Consider the following 23,392-nt stretch of genomic DNA (forward strand, 5'->3'; position numbering starts at 1 on the left):
CCATCTTTCTCTGTCACTGCCTTTCAAAGAAGTAAAATAAATGAAAAAGACAACAAACAAACCAACCTGGATGGCAGGGAGGAAAATGCAGGTCAAGGAGAGGAGATGAGGGGCCGAGGTCAAGAGGACAAAGAGAGAGGGCAAAACTCGAACCTACAGTGCATAGACGGAGACTTCTGGGCCGTAGCTGCATTTCCAGCCGTCTCTCAAGGCGATGTCTGCCCTAGGAGCCCAGAGCAGCACCGACTGCGCAGCTTGGAGGGCGTGCTGAGAGGCTCTCCCCTCCCGGGGTTGCAGAAATAGTCTGTGTGATTACAAAATAGATGCTGTCCTGAAATCTCATTCCAGGAAGCAATTCGGGGAGAGCAGACGTTTAGATTGACTATGATTATCACATTCGAGAGATGGCTTGTAATAAATGTCTGTTTTTCTCCAAAAGTATGGGGAGAGCAGGCGTAAGAAATGTAACCTTAATAATTGAGAAAGCAAGCCGTTTGCCCACAAACGGAAACTTCATTACATGGCTGGCTTTCATCCTAGGAGGAAAAAAAAGGTGTCTGAATAGTTCACCTCCCCTCACTCTCCCCACCCCCCCCCAAAAAGAGAAGGATTGACTCAGGGCATATACATGGAATTACATCTGTGCCCAAGGAGCACGTGTGATGAGGAGAGAGGGAAGGCAGAGGACAAATCCAGGGGAAAGAAAGCATCATGTGCGGAGCAGCGGGGTCAGGCAGCCGAGAGCCCTCTCCACGGCCACCTGTGACCTTGGATAAAGAGACTCAACTTGCTCTACCTCGGAATCTTCATCTGCTCATTGCTTATTGACCACATGGATACAGTTCCTCAGAAGTGGCTGTGAACACACGTCCTGTTAGGTGGGCTCTATTTTCCCACTGGCTTCCCATATAGTTAGTTGTTAAAAAGCTTCAATCCACAGAACTGAAAATCCCCCGTGGATCAGATCACCTCCTGGCTTTACGAAGGATTTTCCTGAGTCTGTACCTCCCAAACCTCCTTGGAGTCCCGAGATCATTCTGGAATCATAGCCGTACCTTCTATTCTTAGAAATATCCTGATTACAACTTCAATGGTTTTTATTAAAAAAAAAAAACACTTTCAGGATTGGTAATTTAGTATTTTACTTATTGGACTGCACTAACTGTCTTCATTAGAGTCTCGGAAAGTGGCCACCATGGGAGCCCTTGCTGATTGGGCTCTGTCCCCATTGGAAAGCCTCTGCCTGCACGGAAAATAAAAGCTGGTAGGGTTGGAGCAGCCCAGAAGGGGGACTCAAGCCCACCATGCAATCCTCTGGCAATGGTCCCCAGCCCTGGCACAGTAGAGCTCCAAGACTTGCAGGTGTGCAATGCCGGTGAGTCACTGTTAGTCTCCCAGCACTCCCAAGGGAAGCTGTATCCGGACCCTCACACGGGGGCACTGAATCACGGTGTGGCTAACTTGATTATCTGGTAGGGATAGTTACCGTCACAATTCATGCTACTACTCCAGCAGCAGTTCCAACGGGCTCTTACATAAACCTGACACCGGAATGTGGAAACTAATTATTATTACATAACTATGTTTTCTTTGATAGAGGAAATTTTCAAAAACCAAGACCCATGAGGGGAAATGTGGAAAAGTTCCTTGGTGGTGAAAAGGTTGGGGACAATGACCATTGAGTACCTGCCCTTAGATTTCTCTATGACAGGCTTTTTTTTTTTTTTTTAACTGCTTTACAAACCAAGGGAGCAATTAGATGCTGCTTTGTAATTTTTCAAAAATAAAACTGCTAGAGAACTCTGCTGCAGTCGGTTGGTATGATCGGGGAATAGACTCTCTGTATATATTTCTGACTTTAAAGTTCATTTGGGATGAATCAGGTGTGGAATTTCTAACTCAGGCACATGTTTAACTGTAATATGAATGTTTGCAATTAAGGTTTGTCGCAGGGAAACCTTTGCTGAGTGTGAAGTTGCCCATTTGAGATGGGTAAATAAATAACTGGAAAAAAATAAAAAGCAGAGTTTTGTTTTTGTAGTAAGCCCCTTGTGGAGTAGCTTGGCAACGTAGTAAGGAAGTGACGTCATTAGTGTGCTTTTCAGGCATGGAAAGATAAAGAACTACTAAACCCTAGGACAAAGAGACGGGGAGGAGAGAAGGGCAAAGTGAAGCTAGCATGACTGTCAGGCTACCAGGGCTGTGAAGTTCATGTGATCCCAAAGATCTACGATCACTCATCTTGTACTGGGAGCTAGAAAAATCCAGGGTGTACCCCCGGCTATGGTCAGTTTGATTTGCTAGCTGGAGTTCAAGATTTTTTTTTGTAACACGGAAGAGTACTTTGAACATCGATTGGTTTAAAAAGTTCAATCTTGAGTTAATTCCCAAAAGGCACAGTCAGAGCAAGGTATTAATGGGGATTAATGATGGCATCATGGTTCGATAGTAGCAAAAGACCGGGGTTAAAAATAAATGTGTACACCTCAAGGGAAGCTGGGAAGTTCAGGCTGGCAACAGTATAAAGCACTGGAATTTTAAAATATGTAATTACATTGACATTTTTTCTCCTCTCTCACCTTGTGAATTTTCCCATTAGTGCTGTGGTTTTTCTTTTTTTTTTTTTTCTTACTATAATTAAATCAAAATACTGTGGAATCAGGGGGGCCAGTGTGGCATAGTGGGTGAAAACAGCATTTGTGATGCTAACATCCTAAATTGGAGTTTCTGGTTTGAGTCCCGGCTGCTCTGCTTCCAATCCAGCTCCCCACTGATGCTCTGGGAAGGCAGCAGACAACAGCCCAAGTTCTTGAGCCCCTGCCACGCATGCAGGAAAATAGGATGGAGTTCCTCTTTTCTCACTTCAGCCTGGCATGGACTTGGTTCCTGCAGCCATCTGGGAAGTGAGCTAGCAGATGGAAGATTCTCTCTCTCTCTCTCTCTCTCTCTCTCTCTCTCTCTCTTCCTCTCTTTCTCTCTCTGTGTGTGTGTGCCTTTCTTTTTCTCTCTGATGCTCTGCCTTCTAAATAAATAAATCTTTTTTTTAAATACTATGGAATTAGATAATTGTCAGTATTGAGATCCCATGAAGCAAATTTTAGCTGTGGCAAGCTGTGTATTCTGAATTACAAAACAAACAAGCCCTCAGAAGAGCAAATTACCCCGGCTACATGACCTTCCAATGCTTTTGTTGACTGGCTGTTAGGATTTTCACTGTGGAGAAGAGGTTTCTGTGAATAATAGAATGGGTTACTATGGCCATGGGTTCTCCCTTGTCAGCCGTTTCTAACTTTGAGCCACTGTTCTCACACTTGTTAGGCCGTGCTTAGTTCTGAGAAAACTCTGAGCTAAATCTGAGAGATTTGCATTCCTGTACAACCCTGTGCTTATCTACATCAGAGAGTTTGCCATGCTGTGTTGAACTTTTCTCTCTTTTTGGACAGGCAGAGTTAGACAGTGAGAGAGAGAGAGAGACAGAGAGAAAGGTCTTCCTTCTGTTGGTTCACCCCCCAAATGGCTGCCACAGCTGACGTGCTGTGCTGATCTGAAGCCAGGAGCCAGGTGCTTCCTCCTGGTCTCCCATGCGGGTGCAGGGCCCAAGCACTTGGGCCATCCTCCACTGCCTTCCAGGCCACAGCAGAGAGCTGGACTAGAAGAGGAGCAACCGGAACTAGAACCCGTTGTCCATATGGAATGCAGGTGCCGCAGGTGGAGGATTAGCCTAGTGAGCTGTGGCGCCGGCCAAACTTTTCTCTTTACTACTCTGCCTTCTCTATCAGTCTGTAAGCTCTGTGAGAACAGAAAGTGTTCAGTTCACAATTGTACCCCTGTGCATAGACTGGGAGATTGTCAATAAATAATAATTGCTGAATGATTAATATTGAGTGCTTTACTACTATCACCAGCATCTCTGCTATGACCAACACCACCATCACCTTCAGCACCATCATCACCATCACACCATCACCACCACCATCACACCATCACCATCATCACCATCATCACCATCACACCATCACCATTACCATCACCATCACCATCAACACCGTCACACCATCACCATCAACACCACCATTACCATCACCATCACCACCACCACCACCACCATCACCACCACCATCATCATTGCCATCACCACCACCACCACCACCACCACCACCACCACCATCATCATTGCCATCACTATCATCACCAACACCACCATTGTACCATATGTGCTCCTTGATCCCCTTGGGGACCCAGAACCTTTGGCTATTTAGAATTCTCTTATTTGCATCTTTCTTCCCCTCTTCCCTATTTCAAACTTTGCCTATTCTGGGCCCCATTTCCTTGGAGTCTTGTTCATTTCTGGGAGGATCAACTTGATATAGTAATTGTGTTATTGGCAATAATGTGGGGGTAGCGGCCGTCTAAGGTAATAGGATCTGAGAGTAAAGACAATATCCGGTTCCAGCACACAAACTTATTTGCTGCGTGACCTATGTGAGTGATGTCACTTCCAAGGGACTCAGCTTTCTCAACAGGGAGGTCCCTGGAGAGCCTGGCAACTTTCACGTGCAGGGCTTGTGCACGACGGGAGACGTTCACAGTTCCACGGCGACCAAGCAAGCTGTAACCTGCAGCTGCATCTCCCAGGGGGCAACGCCCTGTCCATAGTCACTGCCTGGTCCAATCGGTCGCGGGCAGAGAAGCTGACACGGCCAGGTAACCACCCAGCCATGATGCCAGGCCATTGCCACTGCCCCCCCTTCTCCCGGGGCCATGCTGTTCTTGTCGCAGTGTGTCATGACACAACTGTTTTGAGAGTCTGCCTGGGAGCTCAGAGTGCGGGGCTGGCTCCCTCGCAGCCATTTGCAGCCAGCAATGGAATGCTTCGTTAACGCCAAGTGAGTGGAACAAGTTTTCAGATGGCACAAAGCAGCCTTCTTAACTCAGCCTGGCGTGGTTCCTGGTGGAGACGGCCACATCCGAAATGAGGTGGAAAGAAAGCAGCAATCAAGTGATGTGATGCACAAGAGGGAGGACGACTCTGGGCGATTTTCTTCTTTTTCCTAACTTCCTCCCCGGCCCCGCACCTCACCAACCATTCTCTGTTTAAACAGTGTGCCATACAGCTTCGGTGGAAAGAACTGCTCGGTGTTTAGAGGATCCTGCCTAGAGGTAGCTTATGTAAGGTTATAACGTCTCAGGCCAGTCCCCAGCCACCAGGATTACAGGATTTGTGGACTTTCTTCCTCTTGGGAAAAATCCAATAACCCAGGTCTCTCCAGATTGTCATAAACGTCTACTTCCACCTCAAAGCGAAATAACATCAGCTTAAAGTAAGAAGGCGAAGATACTGAATGCATACAGGGACAAGACAGAAGAGGGGAGGGGGTTGTTTTGAAGGGTGAAGGGACATTCTTGCTGCCATTGGGAATAGCAAGCGTGGGTTGAGTGCAGAGACAGCGCCTCACGACAAAGATGAAGAAGCGAGGCCTGGACGAGTGCGGAGCTGCCTCCACTTCCTTTTTATTTGAGCACTGAGGGGGTTTGTGCTGGCCAGGAGGCTGAGTTACAGAGGACTCTGGTGCTGCGGTCTTCACCAGGGGCTACGTTTTCCCCCCAGAGCGCAAGTGGCCGTAGCTGGAGACATTTTTGGTTGTCACAACTGGTAAGAGGAAATCGCTATTGGCACCTCTTGGGTAGAAGGCCGGGATGCTGTTAACCACCCTCCAATGCATGGGGCTATCCCACACAACGAACTGTTATCCAAGGTCACGGGCACTGGATCACAAAGATGTTTATCGAGGGACTGTGCACTGACAGCCCAGATCCACCCTGTTATTATTAGAAGGGTGGCGCAAGTTGGTTGTTTCTAAGCATCCCGTATCACCTGTTCGCTGCAAGCTACTTGCCAACCCTCACTGTTAGACTTGGCCAGGGCTCCAGGATGCGAATGTGCCCTTAGGGCCCGCTCCTCGTGCTGCTACGTCTTGTCCCCACTCGGCTCCACCCTCTTTGGGTGCTCCATGAGGACGCGGTTGCTCATCCCCAGCCTTTCCTGGCGTCACTGTTCTCAGGAAGGCTCTACCTTCTATCACTTTCATCTCCGTGTGAACTAAGCCACTGCGCTAGACCTCCTGGAGATTTTGCACGTCAGGTGCATCTCAGTCTCCAGGGAAGGGATTTCCAGCCTCCATGGCCAGGGTGGGGAGTGTGCGGGAGGGGCTCTGCAAAACCATGCAGCAGCCTCTTTTCCACCCAGGGAGGCCTGGGTCCCTCCCAGAGACACACAGCCAGTCTACCTGGGGTCTGGATTCTGGCTAGACTCCTAAAACTTCCAAACTCTCTCTTGCTATAGGCTCTTGAACTGGGCTGGGCTGAAGTCAGTTGCCAGGGATTCAATCCAGGTCTCCCCAGGGATGGCAGGAACACAATTCCTTGGGCCATCACTGCTGCCTCCCAGGGTCTGCACTGGCAGGACGCTGGGGGCAGGAGCAGCACCAAGAGTAGAACCCAAGCATGGGCATCTGAACCGCCAGGCTGAGCACCTGCCCGAAGACAAAGCCTCAGTTGAGAAATGTGAAAGTTTTCTTTTTATGTTCTTTGTTTAACTGCATTCAGAGGTTTCTTACTAGATTTCTAGGATTTGTAAACAAAAAGAATTGTTTGTGTGAACAACCAGAAAATAGAGGATCCTTCCCCACAAGCATCACTGTCTTTATTGATTTTCTGAAGGCTCAGTTTTTTAGTTTTAAAAATCACCATAACTGAATAGATTTTGGAAAGATTCACAGAGCCATTCTGAGTTCGAAGAGATAACAGAGGTGCAAGAGATTTGAAAGCTATCAACGTTGTTGTGTGTCTAACGATGGCATGGTGGCAACAGGAACATCGCTTAAAATGGGCCAAAGCAAGACCTCTGTCCCTTAACAATCAAGGCCCCCAACTCCAGAATAAAACCAAACCATTCTCGATTCTGTCTGCTTCTTCTTCTTTTTTTTTTTTTAATTTTATTTTTTATTTTATTTTTGAAGGCAGAGTGGACAGTAGAGGGAGACAGAGAGAAAGATTTTCCTTTTGCCGTTGGTTCACCCTCCAATGGCCGCCGCGGTAGGCGCGCTGCGGCTGGCGCACCGCACTGTTCCGATGGCAGGAGCCAGGTGCTTATCCTGGTCTCCCATGGGGTGCAGGGCCCAAGCACTTGGGCCATCCTCCACTGCACTCCCTGGCCACAGCAGAGAGCTGGCCTGGAAGAAGGGCAACCAGGACAGGATCGGTGCCCCAACCGGGACTAGAACCCGGTGTGCCGGTGCCGCAGGTGGAGGATTAGCCTAGTGAGCCGTGGCGCCGGCCCTCTGTCTGCTTCTAAACATTGTCATTGGGCTCTACATCTCCACAATTAGGACTTGATAGGCATTTCATGATTCATAAAATTTCAAGGCAATTTGCAATAGGATTATGTGCTTCTTAATTTCAATACTCAACAGTTCTGCTTGGCCAGATGCCACTGGAGACAGTATCAGGTTCCCCGTTCCCTGTCTGTTTCCCTCTCGCATTGGCTTATGTTAGGCAGTGTTGTCTGGATTAGTGAAAATGCACACAATGTGTGAGTGAGCTTAGGCTGATAAGCGTGCCACTCCAGAATGTTTCAGAAGGAACCCGTCATACTCCATCCCTACCAGCTATTTGCTTCCCTTCTCACAGCACAGTTGACACGGCAACTTCCAAGGAGAACAAATCAGGGAATCTTGTTTGCAAGACAAGAAAAGTAGTGACAGACTGCGCATATAATACAAGGATCTTACAAAGTTCATGGAAAGTACATACACAGAAAAAGCAATGCACGATTTCCAAAAAAAATATTTGCTTCAAAGTAAGCTTGCCCTTTAATTTTCCATGAATTTATTTATATTGCAAGTGGCTAATGACAGAGGTCCCCAAATTCTTTAGAATTCACTGTCTTTTTACTATGCAACCTAAACCAACAACCAGAAACGAGAATGTCTTTAGATGTTAGTCTGTAGCTTCATTTTTTAAGATCTTCTATTTCTCAAATTCACATGTAGCTCTGTTCTTTTTAAAACGTTTTATTTCAGAATAACTTTAAATTTACAAAACAAAAATTGTGAAGTAGTGCAAAGAATCCCCACATAGCCCGCAGCCAGCCTCCCTACTATTAACATCTTATCCTAGTGTGATATATTTGTCAGTTAATGGATCACAACCAGCTTCCCTTTTTGTTTCCATCTAAATTCCCTCCATCCCTTCCAATAAAAGAAAACCCACCCTTCTTAACACATATCCAAACATTTCATTTTCTATCATCCTCAGACTACTATTTTTATGTGAACAGTATTTGTTTTGTTAAGAATATATAAACCAAGCTCAACGACAAAAATTCTTTCAAACAGAATGATTTTTAGAAAGCTAAAGGAACTTGGTAGTATGAAACATTTTTAGTGTTTGTATGAAACATTGCCCAGCTAAATATCTCTTCAGGAATATTCTGCCCCTGAAGCAGATTCCATGTGCTTTTCTGCACCAAGCATCGCCTCTGTGCTGGGTCTATGAAGATGGTCCAGGACTAGCCAGGTCTGGACATCACCTTCAATCCTCTTGCCGCCTCCAATCCCAACCTTCACACTCTTGGGTGTTCTAGATCCTGTTCCAGCAAGCTGTGCACTGCAGGACTCCTGCGTTCCCAAAGATATCTCCAGACCTCCTGCACAGAGTAAGGTGGAAGGCAGAAAACATCTAGACTTGGAGTTTGTAGAGATGGGTTCTAGTCTACCCTGACACTGCTGTCGCCTTGCTTCCTAACTTGAAAAGTGGCCCGGGTGATGCCCACTGCTTCCTGGGAAGAATTCATGCCCTCCCATGACATCAGTGACAAAGCCCTATGGTGAAGTGTCATTGTAGGAGGAGTTAAGACTACAGAGAGTCGTGTCTTACTTTGCTTGTATTAACAGTGTGGAAGTGTAGACAGTTCTGTCTTTTTTTGTGTGTGTGTATTTTTGACAGGCAGAGTGGACAGTGAGAGAGAGAGAGACAGAGAGAAAGGTCTTCCTTTTTGCCATTGGTTCACCCTCCAATGGCCACCGCGGTTGGCGCGCTGCAGCCGGCGCACCACGCTGATCCGATGGCAGGAGCCAGGTGTTTATCCTGGTCTCCCATGGGGTGCAGGGCCCAAGCACTTGGGTCATCCTCCACTGCCCTCCTGGGCCACAGCAGAGAGCTGGCCTGGAAGAGGGGCAACCAGGATAGAATCTGGCGCCCCGACCGGGACCAGAACCCGGTGTGCCGGCGTCGCTAGGCGGAGGATTAGCCTAGTGAGCCGCGGCGCTGGCCAGACAGTTCTGTCTTTACATCTTTTTCTGTGCTCTTCAATGTTGGATCATTTGCTTATGATCAATGGACGTTTTCCTGGTCACTTCTCAGTCCCTTGGCAAGAGGAGAGTGTTTGGTCTAGTGATGAAAGCACCACTTGGGATGCCCGCATCCCATAATGCAATGAGGGCCTGGATTCAAGTCCTGGCTCTGCTCCTAAGTCCAGCTTCCTGCTAATGCACACCCTGGAAGGCAGCAGGTGAGGCTCAAGTGGTGGGGTCCCTGCCACTCATGTGGGAAATCGGAATTGAGTTCCTGGTTCCTGGCTTGGACCTGGCACTTCCCTGGCTGTTGCGGGCATCTGGGGAATGAACCCGTGGGTGGGAGATCTCTCTCTCTCTGTCTCCTTCTCTGTGTCTCTGTCGCTGCTTTTCAAATAAATAAATAAATAAATAAAATCTAAAAAGCAACCATGGACTAATAATTATTGTGCCAAATTACACAGAGTAATGGTCAATAGTATTATGAAACATGGCATCATTTTTTCTGAAGTCAAAGAAACAAACAGTCCTAAGACAAGAATTTTGTTTTATATTTAATTGCACACAACAAGTTCAGAGAATTCAAGAGCTATCCCTTGGGTCAGAAGTCAGAATCCTATAAATAAAATGTTGCTAAGTGTAAGTGACTATTTTAGCAGCTCTTAATGAATTGGCCTCTACACGGAGGCAAGGGGTACGTGTCCGATAATCAGTAGCTGTTTCTTACCATTGCAGACCCCACGCGGCTGACTTTAATGGGGTTTCCTCTGCCAGAGAGATCCATCTGTGCCCTGTCCATCACGTACAAGCAAGCATCGAGGATGCCATCTTCAAACTATTTGGGGGAAAAATGAGAAATTGGTTAATTTCCACTCTGCAAACCAGATATTCTCTGCTGAAGACAAACCGATATCCTAAGCTGATGTTTAGAAGTGTGTGTTTCCTACGAGTACTGTAGTCTCTCCAGATCTTCAGTAACAAGGATTAAAGTGAGGGGGTGGCGACATCTTCCTTTATGTTTCAGCAAAGTGAATAAGCAAGTGCAAAATAGAAGCAGAACAGGAGGGAGCTGATGTATTGAAGGGTCATGTCCTGACCTGACGCTACTCAGAAAACCGTCCCAGTTCATTTAGGTGGCCAAGGCGTTTACATAGCCAAGATGGAGGAACGGACACTTTGCCGAGGTCAGAGACTTCAAAAGCAGCCTGAGACACCGGAAATGCAGTTTCACGGGAAACTGCTTCAGGCCTATTTAGCTACACCCACAGTAGTAGGAGACCTCACATACACAGCCAATGATCTCTGAGGCTTCCTCTCTCTTGAAACAATGAGACCCCCCTAGGGGTAAAGAGAGGGCAGAAAGGCCTAGAAAGTAGATTGCAATATTCCAGGAAGAACAATATAGCCAGTTCAGTGTCCTTAGAAAGAACTGCTAACAACAGGCAGGACCAGGCTTTTCTCGACAAGAACTCAAGACCAAATAGCAATGAAATAGCAAGACAGAGATTTTTATCTACACTGTACCTCGTCTTAACAGAACGTTTTGTTAAGTTCAGAAACCTTTCTTCCACCTAAAGACTTGGGACAGAACATACAATCTTAATGGCTCGTTATCACGCGCTTGCTTATTACATCCAGTTGGGACACCAACTTTGCCTAGACCTCCCACTGAGGGGACAGACGCAGCAGGGGACGGTAGCACTCGTTTTTCAGGTATAAACAAATCCTTATTCCGCTTCTGCTTCGGCAGCGTCTCTCGGTTGTGTTTTCGGGACTTGATGGCCACTGTGTGGAAAGCTGAAGAGATAGTCACAGAACTGTCATTCCCTGCTTCGCTGCTGAGAACTGCCATGGCTGGTTATTTTGGGGAAGGACCGGAATCAATGGATTCACTGAGTGATGGTAGTCACCAACAGTGCCCTCACTCATCGGTGCCTACTCCAAGGCATGACGGCCAAAGAGTATCCTGAATGTGCTTAGGGCACCTGCCCAGTTCTCTTTGCTCTCCAGGTTGATGGTTTTCCTTCCTGTTAGCCACAATCACGTGGGGGCTATAATAGAACCTCGTCTAAAGGCTGGGATTTGGGGACCCTAAGGAAAGAGCACCAGACAATGGACAGAGTCAAAGGGTTTATTCCACTGATGAAGAGGAGGACATGGCATCGTTAGGCCAGGCAGGAATCCCCAAAAAGTACAAGCAATTAGAGCATAGCTTAATAGGACATTGGAAATGCAGGTAGGTTGGCAATTCTGGGCGAGGGGTACATAATTCTCAGGAGTCAGGGTGAAGCTGAGTGGGCAAGAGCTTGTGATGACACAGGTACAGTGATCAGGCTGGACCAGTGAGTGAGGGACCCAGGGAGAGTCCAGGTAGAAGTCAAACCAAGGTTTCAGGAGCCAAGAAGTACCATGTGAGCTGTCAGGGCCAGACTCTGAACTCTCTGTCCTGGGTACTCAGAGCGATGATGCCCCATTCCAGTTATCTCAGACCAAACTCTAAGGAAGGACACACTCATCTCTCATGTTGCCAATGAAAAACCCTTTCCAAATCACAGTCACTTCATTGCCTTACAGAAATACGGTAAAAAATCGTTCATTTGCTCTGTTGCTGAAGACTTCAAACTGACCTACCATGAAATGAATTATTAATATGCTAAGGAAATGCCATTTGATACTTTCTATCAAGACAGTGAGTTGAGCTTGCTGCTGCTAGCGTGGCTCTCCATGAAAACCCAGTGGGTCCTCCTTGGAGGAAATGGCCATCCTCTGTTCTAATGAGCTATCTCTTAGACTCACCCTCTTGTAAAAAGATACGTTATTTCTTTGAGGTGGACACACCCCTTGCAGTCTTCTTGGCATCACTATCTAAATCCCTTTCTTTATAAGACAAGGAGAATGTTGGTCCTTTCCAGACTGAGCTAATGAGATTTCAGTGCATGAAAAGGTCAAAGCACACCTTGATAGAATGCTACATTATCCACAGAACCCTTGATCTCCGTACGGTGTAATAACCAAAATACGTGGTTGCAGCTGGTAAAGTATGCAGTTGTCTGTCTAAGTCTATGCGCTTATACTCGTCTTGGAGTCTCCGATCCGGAAAAGCAGGAAATTGTGCTTGTCTCATATCACTATGTGTCACCCTGCAGGGATACAGGTGGAAAGATATCAAGTAAGAATGTCCTTGGCAATGACAAACTAGAACTGGCTCACCTGGCCATAGCTCCAGCTTCTACTCTTGATGTCATTGACCTCGCCGTAAAAAATCACCCCGAGGTCATTCAGGACGTACTCTTCTTTCTCTTTTTCATCATCCAGGTATACAGCGTCCTCTGCACCGGGATAGGAACATAATGGCCATTAGCAAACCATGCTGCCCTCGAATTCTTGCAAGTTCATTTTGTTCCTTAACTGCGTTTTAATCAACTCAATGATAAGAAAGTCTTTTGCTTTACTAAACATGGCTTGTTTCCCAATGTTTTTAAGGCAGTGTTGAATACAACCAGCACCAAAGATCAGCCTGTTAATAATGACATCTGTCAACAAGATGCTGACACGTTCTGGCTCCTGACAATGCAAGCAGCACAGTTAAATTGACATGTGTCATCAAATGTCTTCTGGTTCTGGTGTGTCACTAGTTTCAGAATCAAAATGCTGTGATGCAGCTGCACAATATAATTTCCAATGTCTTCGTGTTAAGAGAAGACTTGCTGAATTGAAAATGATCTTTACAACCAAATCTGGGCCGGCGCCACGGCTCACTAGGCTAATCCTCCGCCTACGGCGCCAGCACACCGGGTTCTAGTCCATCGATAGGCCTTCTCTTGCCTGTGGCTAGAACCACAAAAGGCCACCTTCCCATCTACCTCGTCCATAACCACTGTAGTCCTTGTCCTAAGAACTGGTGTGAAAGCAGCAAAACACCTTGACACAGGCAGGACCATACAGGTGTGTGACACAGTCAGGTAAATTGATGTATGTGGAACACGGTCCATCCTGGCTCTGAGTGGGTACACAGGTGAGCAGGTTCCTCTGGCCCAGGTCATCTGCCATGCCCAGTCCTTCCTGGACTCTGTCCTCATTCTCTGATGAGGTTTTTACCACTCTCTTTAGAGTAGCAGTGTTCATCCTTGGCCTGATGAGCAGAGTGGCCAAAACCACCTGGAGAGAGGTTGTAAGTCCCGATATTCACCCGGGTTGAGTCTCAGACCAACTAAGCCAGAGTCTCTGGGGATGGGAGGGAAGTGAGATCCGGACAACAAGATTTGGCTTTGTTTTGCATTCCCCGTGATGCTGATATGCAACCAAAATTGAGAACAAATGCTCCAGCCCTCACTCCTCACAGAATGGCTGACACCCAGCAATATTAGCCTTGCCTGGGAGTGTGTGAGACATGAAGAATCTGAGACCCCTTCTTAGCCCTACTGAGTCGGAACCTGCACATTGACAAGGTACACAGGGGATTCGTGTGCACAGGAAGGTGTGAGAAACACTACGCAACTCAGCAACGTAGATCCCTGTCCCAGAGCTTATCACGGTTTTCACTGAACCTACTGGTAATTCCCAGGTCTTGTCTGGTCTCCTCCACTTTCTCGTGTCTGCCTCTTTATGCCTTTTGTTTCTTGCCTACCATCTGTCCAGTTTTGTGCTCTAACTACAGCGTGCACACAAGTACCCTCCCACCCCCTACCATACATACATAGTCGGCCCTCTGTATCCTTGCCCAACTCTACAGAGTCAGCCAACCACAGATCAAAAATATTCTAAAAAAAGTCATCTATACTCGACATCAATCTTCATGTAGGACATTATTCCTCAAACAATATAGTACAGCAACTATTTACATACTATTTCCATAATCTCAGGTATTATAAATAATGTAGACAATTTAAAGTATACAGGGGAATGGGCATAGGCCATAGGCAAACACTACCATTTCATTTAAGGGACTTGGGTATCTGTGCACTTTGGTACCCTCAGAGTCTCCTAGAACCAGGCCCCTGTAGATAACAAAGGATAACTATGTATTTCAGCATCTGATAAAATATACACTGGTGAAGTGTACAAGTCCACAATTGAGACAGAAACCTTACTCCCATCCTCACTCTCTCCCTGTCCTCTCTCATCCCGCATCTGTGGACCATTAATTGGCTTTCTGCCCTTGGGAGCTGTCTAGAATTGTAGGCAAAGGGAGTCATGCAGTATGTGATTTCTTTTCCCTTTGGAGTTCTGGCTGCTTCACCCAGACTCTCTTGCTTGGAGATTCACCCCTGCTTTGTGTATCAGTAATTCTTTTCTCCCAAAGCCATGTTATTGTTCTAGACAATTCTAGAGTTACAGAGCCAGTGTGTCCCAGCCTCCCTCAGCACTGGAAAGTGGAAGCCTTGATGCATCTGAACCACTGGCCTGGCCAAGTTCTGGAGGTGGCCAGGGTTCCAGCAGTACTCTGTACAGAAAAAACTACAGCTTCGTTTCTTAAGGGAAACCAGGCAGAGGTAACAGACAAAGAAGTGAAAACTGGGTTTGAGGTCAGAATCTCTAAATACATGAAAGAATACTTTAATTTTGAAAGACAATAAGGTGAGGATACATAAGGGCTCCTCCAGAAGTTCGTAGAAAATGCACACTTTCTGTTGAGCCCATTTTCCTTGGTTTTTTGAAGCCCCCTTGTATATGAAGGACCTTGAATGCACACAGTCTATCTGCTTGCTGTCTGATTTGATAGCTATCAACTAAAATGTCTGGAAAATGAAGGGCTACTGGGGAATTTTCATTTTTTTACAATAGTGGTTTGACTGCTGTGACTATTGTAATAATAAATGCCTTAGCCAAACCACGCAAAGTACTTAGTGTTGAGACAGAATCTCCTTGTAAGACCAATGAGGTCTGGAAGTGCCATTCGGGAATGTTTTTGAAGGAAGAAACTAGAACGCTTTCCTTTAATGTAAGTTGCTTATAAAGTTATTCTGTAAGATATTAGAGTCACTATAATTTAAACAATCGATTTAAAAATAGATCAATGGATCAGACTAGCCCAGGAACAGATATGGCTGTGTGCATGTATCTTTCTGTCTATGAAATTAATTATAATAAAGGAACTACCAGGAAGAATGATTAGAGTGTTCATTAAATCCAGCTGAAAAAATTGGCTGTTAGGGAAAAGTAAAGTTTCTGTAAGTCAGAATAAACTACAAATTAATTTAAAATCTGAATTCAAATATTGAAAGCACAGGAAACCAAGAATAAAAACAAATGAATATTTGTTTGAGCTATAGATGGGAAAGTTTCATCCAAACAAAAGTAATTTAAAAATCACAAATGAAGTTATCAATACATCTTATTCAATGCAAAGATAAAAATTTTGAATTTCAGATATAATAGAATTTAAAGTATGTGACAAACTAGGGAAATATTTGCAGTCATAGGAAATGTTGGTAAATTTTCCCTAGATGTAAAGAATTCGTCATACAGTACATAAAAAAGTTAACAAAGGACAGCTAGTTCACAAGAGAGGAAACATGGATGGAAAATAATAAAAATATGAAAACAACTTTGGATAGTAGTCCAAGAACTGCAAGTTAATGTGATAATGGAACATCATTCTTAGCTGTTGGTAAATGTATGGATATACTTGTAATTTGTATATGTGGGTGGATTAGGCTTACACCAGTAACATGTGCTGAACTGCCAGTGTACTGCTGAGACTGTAATGGTTACAATGTTGTAAAAAGCACCTTGGCAATTGTACCATTAACTTCAAAAATACCCAGGGTCTTTGATCTATACGATTATGAATCTATCTATTCAGTGGAAATAATTAAAAGGTGCATCAAAATGTATATGTAGAGTTTGTTCATCGCAGTATTACTTAAAATGCTATAAAAAACTGGGGAGAAAACGGAAATCCCCTCCCCAATTTTTCTACACAATGCAATAGTCACATAGTCATTAAAATACACTGTGGAAGAATTCTTGGTGATACTGAGGCTGCTTTTGTAGCAAAATGAGAACTCATATACGAAATATGTACAATTACGTTCAAAAAGAAAAAGAGAACCCTGAAGTTAGTTCAGTCAAGATAACAGATCCATGCATCTATCTTCCTTATTCCTGCTGATTGTTTGCAATGGCTGGACAATAAGTCCTCTGACTTCACTATACTGAAGAGGAGGCCAGAAGGAATCCCATAAGCATCTCTGGAAGAGCTGAGGGATGCTTGGAGAAAAAATGCAAAAGGTGGGGGACGAGAAGAGGCAAGGAAGACATCCAGAAAATCCCCTATCTGCCTACAGGGACTTCTTGTTGTCTTCCTTCCTTCCTTCCTTCCTTCCTTCCTTCCTTCCTTCCTTCCTTCCTTCCTTCCTTCCTTCCTTCCTTCCTCCCTCCCTCCCTTCCTTCCTTCCTTCCTTTCTCTCTCTCTCTCTCTTTTTTTTTTTTTTTTGGTAAGAGAACACAGTCAAGTAGGAAATGGCCACAAAATAAGAAGAGAAAAAGTTCCCAGAACTGAAGAAAGACTTACCAAACATGGTAAATGAAAGCAACCAAACCAGCAAAAAAGGGCAGCATCTACTCGCAGGCTGACTAAATATCAAGCCCTTTGACTATAATGTTTATTAAAAAGACATTATCTCGAAAAGTAAGACACAAAAACCTGTCAAAGCTGCAAAGAAAAGCATAAACCTTAAAGGCTTTAAACTCTGTGCTCTAAATAAAATTAAAATATCAGTAGTGATTTATTTTCTTTTAAAAATTTATTTTCAAAAATTGAAATTTATTTAAAAATTTGTTAACATATCTTATGTTAAATATTCTTACTATGAAAATAATAATATATAAGGAAAACTTGGAGATGATCGATACTTTTATGGTATAGATTCTTGTGTTGATTTCATAATTGTGCATTTATCTCTGAACTTATCAAGTTTTGTAATTACATATGTATAGCTTGCTATATATCAACTCCTACCTTAATAAAGTGACTTTAACATTTTCTCTTATCTATATGCAATAAATAAATTGCAATTTCTAGCTCTGTCCACCAAAAAAGAACAAGAAAACACAACCAAAGTCATAGCAATGTGTACCCGAAAGCATGAATTATGGTCTCTAACTACCGTTCTCCTCTTATGCCCACTCCACCTCCAACTCAGAGGTACCTGGGCTCTTCAAGAGAGATGACTCATTACAGCTGTGGGTGAGGAAATGTGGAAGACAAATCTGAATTATTTCTTCCTGCTGGAAAACAAGTAAGTGACCAAAGATTCTAGAAGCCATGACAAGGAACCTGAGCCAGCTTAAAAGGACTCTCACACGGCAAGGATGGAAAAAAACTAAATATCAAAAGTAATAGTCACTCTCAAGACCAAGAACACACTGAATAGTTCAGTATTATAAATTATAATGATTTTAAAGATACATTGGCTACTTTAGAGAGTACTAAGAACCAGTTCATTAATCTGAAAACTGAGCAGTAAGGAAGAGAGAGGTATCCAAATTCTACCTCAAGACAACAAATTGATGCTAATAAATGTAGAAGGAATGATAGAATTAGAATATCACCATTTTGCAATTCTAATGAAATAATGGTTCTAGGCTGAAATTGTTGGTTAGAAGAGCAAACTTCATAATGGATGAATGAGACTAGCAAAACCTCATCCTATGGACTAACCGAAGGTATCTCTTTATTGGCGAATGCCCTGGGAAGCACATGGCATGACCTAGGAAGTATTTTTCTTCTGTTCACCCTGTCTCTGCCCTCCCCCACAATATCTGAAGCAGAATCTGATCTAGGCTTGGAGATCTAATTAAGTGCTCACCAGAAAACATCAAAGGGATGAAAGAAACATGTTTCATGACACCTGAGGATGGAATAAGCAAAATTCAGAATATGGAAAGTTCCACATTTTAAACAAGGTCATAGTATGAAAAAAAAAATATAATGAACATTGCTCTAGAGTAAAAATAGCTAAAAGACATACCAACCAAGTTTAATTTATGGAGACTGATTCAAACAAAGATATGCAAAAAGATATTTTTCATGCATTGGGGGAAATTTGATGAAGGACTGTTTGGTTTTTATTAGCTTTAATAATTATGTAGTCATTGGCCGGCGCCGTGGCTCAATAGGCTAATCCTCTGCCTGGGGCGCCAGCACACCGGGTTCTAGTCCCGGTCGGGGCGCCGGATTCTGCCCTGGTTGCCCCTCTTCCAGTCCAGCTCTCTGCTGTGGCCCGGGAAGGCAGTGGAGGATGGCCCAAGTGCTTGGGCCCTGCACCCGCATGGGAGACCATGGCTCCTGGTTTCGGATCAGCGCGGTACACCAGCCGCAGCAGCCATTGGAGAGTGAACCAACGGCAGAAGGAAGACCTTTCTCTCTGTCTCTCTCTCTCACTGTCCACTCTGCCTGTCAAAAAAATAATAATAAATAAATAATTATGCAGTCATGTCAGGCACATGCTCTGAGAGATGTGTCTTGGTTGATTATATTGTTGTGCACATGTGATAGAGTGTACTTACACAAACTAGGACAGCGACAACATGGCTGGTCGCCATGATCTCCAGGGACCACACCCGCCGTCAGCTGCAGATTGAAGTGTCGTTATGTGGCACGTGGCTATACATAATGAGGGTCCTTGAAAAGGTTTGTGGAAAAGTGAAATTAAAGGTACGAATTTATTTTGTTGCAAAACATTGAAATCCATGCACTTGTTTGTAATATGCATTTTCAGTGTCATCTGAAACACATGTTTTACTAAAATAAAAATCTTTGAATTTCATTTACCATGGACTTATTGAAGAACCCCATATATGTAGGTGTGTATATATATTTATATATAGATACACATATATGATATATGTACACATAAACCATGCACATACAGATACACACACAAGTGCAAACACAAATAAGTACATACGTGTGTATTTGCCTATATTTCTACCTTTAGAGAAATATGGATGCTGAAATATTATAGGGGTAAAGTAAGATGATGACCGAGATTTGCCTGAAAATACTAAGGCAAAAAATAAGGGAAAAGAGGACAGACAAGGCTGATGTGGCAAAATCCTTTCTACTGTTGAGTCTGGGAGGTGTGCAACTAGGTATTCATTGTACTATTCTTTCTACTTTTTTTATTTTTAGAAAAAACTTTTAGAAAAGTTTATTTTTATCATAAAAATGTAAGAGGAAACTGCATACATGAAGGCATCCACAATGTTTCTAATTGAGTGTGAAGTTAAATATTATAAAGATGCAGATTCTACCCAAATTATCCACACAGTCAATGCGAATGCAACCAAAACTCCACGCAGAGTTTTTAGAGATCTGCAATGCTGATTTCAAAAGTCTGCCTGGAAAAAAAAATGAAAATGCAGCTAAAAAAATAAAATGTTGAAAAAGATGATCAGCTGGGGGACTTTTCCAATGGCAAATTGAGTTTATTTTTTTTAAAGATTTATTTATTTATTTAAAAGGCAGAGTTACACAGAGAGAGAAGGAGAGGCAGAGAAAGGTCTTCCATCTGCAGGTTCACTCCCCAGATGGCACAACGGCCGGAGCTGCATCAGTTTGAAGCCAGGAGCCAGGAGCTTCTGGTCTCCAATGTGGGTGCAGGGGCCCAAGCACTTGAGCCATCTTCAACTGCTTTCCCAGGACACAGCAGAGAGCTGGATCAGAAGTGGAGCAGCCAGGACTCGAACCAGTGCCCATATGGGATGCCGGCACTGCAGGTGGCAGCTTTACCCTCTATGCCATAGCGCCGGCCCTAAAAATTGAGTTTTTAATTCCAATCCACCTGCATGCTCTGCCACGGTGTTAGCAGGCTTTCCCTCTAAAGGCAGAAATTCCCTCTTGACTTGAGCTGGTGCATGCTTGGTTAATGGGCTGTTAGAAGGGCTGTGAGCAGGGGGTCGAACAAACGTGCACAACTGAACATACGTTCTTACAACTCTTGTATCATCTCAAGAAAAACACGCCTCAGCAAGTTGACGGGTCAAGGGAAGGTGAGCACCTCCGTGGCTGTGCAGGGAGAGAGAGCAGCTCTCAGGGTATTCTCACCTGAAGCAGAACTGGCTAATTCAGCCCAGGCTAGCTTAGCCCAACCCCCCTGCTTACTGCTGCCTGTTGGCTCTTTCTTTAAATGGTGCATTGCTGTGATGATCGCTAATGGAAATGAAGCTATAGTTAATGCTAATATTGATACAGCGCTACACAAATACATGGATGGAGCTACTGTACATTAGATCTTCGTATAAGATGAAGGTGGAATTTGAAATCAATGGGAAGGGCAGGCAGTGGGCACAACTGCGAAGGTGCTGCCTGGGACACACTCATATCCCATGTTAGAGTGCCCGGGTTTGAATCTGTGTCCTGCTTTCCATCCCAGCCCCATGACGATGTGCCCCCTGGGGGGTAGCAGGTGGTGGTCCAAGTGCTTGAATCCCTGCCACCCACATGGGAGACCAAGACTGAGTTCCTGGCTTCTGGCTTTGCCCTGGCTCAACCCCAGCTGCATGGACATTGGGGAGTGAATCAACAGATGGAAAAATTCTTTCTGTCTCTCTTCGCCTTTCAAATAAAAATAAATGAATGAATGGAGCCCATGGGTAATGAGAGATGTGATCAATACACGGTATTTTGGTAAACAGTCATAAGCTCCCTTCTCCCACCACATAGAATATTCACTGAGGCTGGCATTGTGGCACTGCAGGTTAAGCCTCTGGGTGAGACACCGGCATCCCTTATGGACGCCAGTTCAAGTCCCAGTTGCTCACTTATGATCCAGCGCCCGGCTAATGCTCCTGGGAAAACAGCAGAGGATGGATCCAGTACTTGGGCCCCTGCCACTCACATGGGGACACTTGGTTGGTGTTCCAGGTTCCTGGGTTAAGCCTGACCCAGCCGCGGCTGTTACAATCATTTTGGGAGTGAACCAGCAGACGGCAGATCTCTCCCTCTCTCTCTCTGTAATCATGTATTTCAAATAACTAACCTTTTGAAAAAATTAAAAATAAAATTTACAATAGATTTGAGGTACATGTATGTCTCTTTCTTCATTCACCAGATATGAACATGCAGAGAAATAGAACATTACTCAACAAACATCTAACAAGCAATTCAACCTCACTAATAATTACAGACAGAACAATTAAAATAACCATGAAATACCAGGACTTTCAACTGAAGCTGCAAATATTTAATAATCACACCCAATGCCAAAGAAGGATGAAGAAATGAACAGGCTCATGTATTGTGGCTGCGTTGTAAAATAGTGAGGCCTTTTAGAAGGGTGATTTGGTAGTATCTATGCAAATTTAAAATTTGAATTCTCTTTGACCAGGCAATGTTTTTTCTAGGCATCTACAAAAACACATGTACAAGATACATGGGCAACACTCTATACGGCATGGTGTTCTATCATGAAAATCATTATAAATAACTAGCTATAAATAAAATCTAATCTCTGCACTTCTAAATAGTTTTAAGTAAAAGACCAATGATGGTACAACTGTATGCATCAGTCATTAAAAAGAACATGTATGTACTGATATAGAAAACTCTCCAAGACATATTGAAGTATTGAGTGAGAAACTAACGTTCAAAACAACAGGTATAACATAATCTCACTTGTCTTTTAAAAATCCATATAGACATATAGACATATAGAACTCTATTATATCAAATTACAGCAAAGTATCTAGAACACATAGATGGTCCAAGGTGATTTTCTCTGGGGACTTTCTGGGGTTGGAAGGCTGGTCTGTGTACTTGAGAAGGAGAATGTGTCCAATTAATTGTCAATTAAAAATGAAAAATCACTCACAAACTCATTTAAAGGGTAGACATACACCAAAGTGTTCACAACCGGTATCACTGATTTGTAGATTTCTGAGTTCTTTTCACAATCGCATGGTTTGTTATCTCTACAATAAGACGTCTATCATCGGGAAAATTATTTGTTAAAGTGTGTTTGCATTTGACTGTAGCTACCTCTTCAATGAGAACTTAGCGAGTCCAGTTTTTGTGTCTGATGTTTTCTCTCTGAGCACCACTCCTTCCTGCACCAAAGTCCCTATTAAATCCCGTTGTGGAAACCTGCCTTCTTCCTTTACAGCCATGGCACCTGCCCTAACACAGGGCGAGACCAAACCCCGTGTCCTGACTGCCCCACGGATGGTGTGGCAGCACTCATTCATTGAACAAACATTATTTATTATTTATTATGTGTTATTTATTGAACAAGCATTATGTATTATTTATTATTTATTGAACAAGCATGGGCTTAGTATAAACACAACAACTTTCTAAGTGTTGTATAGAAACATTAACCCACTAACACTCCCTATGTCCCATGAAGAAGGTATTACGGATGGGAGACTGAGCCAAGAGAATTCCCGAGGCCACCCTGCGAGTGAGAGGAGATGTGAGCAAACGAACAGCCTCTCAAGTCAGTGACTCTTGGGTCCAAGGACTTGGGTCCCTGGATGCCCAGCACCCAGCGCAGTGCCTTAAAACTTGGTAGGAAACCAATAACCATCTACCGAAAGAATGACAGATGGAGACGGTATTCGGAGCTTGGAGAGTGAGAGACAAGTGCAAGATAATGAAGGATTTACCTTTGGGCTGTGGGTTCTTATTGATGGGAAGTTATAAATTTAGGTGGCAAACTCTGAGTAGGAAGGAGTTCTGCAACTCAGGACCGGGCCACCCTTTGCCTTCCAGCAGCGGAATTAAATCTTACCTGAAAACGGGCAGGCGTGATCACAAATCCTCAACAAGGCACGGAAGTCAACTGGGAAGCCTGGATTTTAATTTTAAATTTATTTATGATTTTGAAAGAAGATTGAGGGTGGAGACTGGCGCTTTATTTCCCCTGTGTTGGTTCAGATCTGTCACTTTAAAATACAGTTGTCCAAAGCTAGGTTTAAAAATTTTTTACATCACTATGGAAACTCCAAAAAGCTCCCTGTTGTTGAGAGGCTAATAAAAACAGGAACATTTTAATCATTTGCCGCTGAAGATTTGTATTGTCGGCTTTTGGATG

The 23,392-nt window shown here is 44.1% G+C and overlaps 1 protein-coding gene across 1 annotated transcript in view; it reads right to left on the minus strand.

Annotated features, from left to right (window-relative positions):
- Nucleotides 1-23,392, minus strand: part of F13A1 (coagulation factor XIII A chain) — a 163,516-nt gene that overhangs the window by 82,427 nt on the left and 57,697 nt on the right. The window contains exons 4-5 of the mRNA XM_062187323.1: nucleotides 12,564-12,682; nucleotides 10,081-10,188 (exon numbers count right to left, since the gene is read on the minus strand). Coding sequence (XP_062043307.1) covers nucleotides 10,081-10,188; nucleotides 12,564-12,682 — 227 coding nt within the window. The remainder of the gene's footprint in view (nucleotides 1-10,080; nucleotides 10,189-12,563; nucleotides 12,683-23,392) is intronic.

Source organism: Lepus europaeus, chromosome 3, assembly GCF_033115175.1.
Source record: "Lepus europaeus isolate LE1 chromosome 3, mLepTim1.pri, whole genome shotgun sequence".
NCBI lineage: Eukaryota > Metazoa > Chordata > Mammalia > Lagomorpha > Leporidae > Lepus > Lepus europaeus.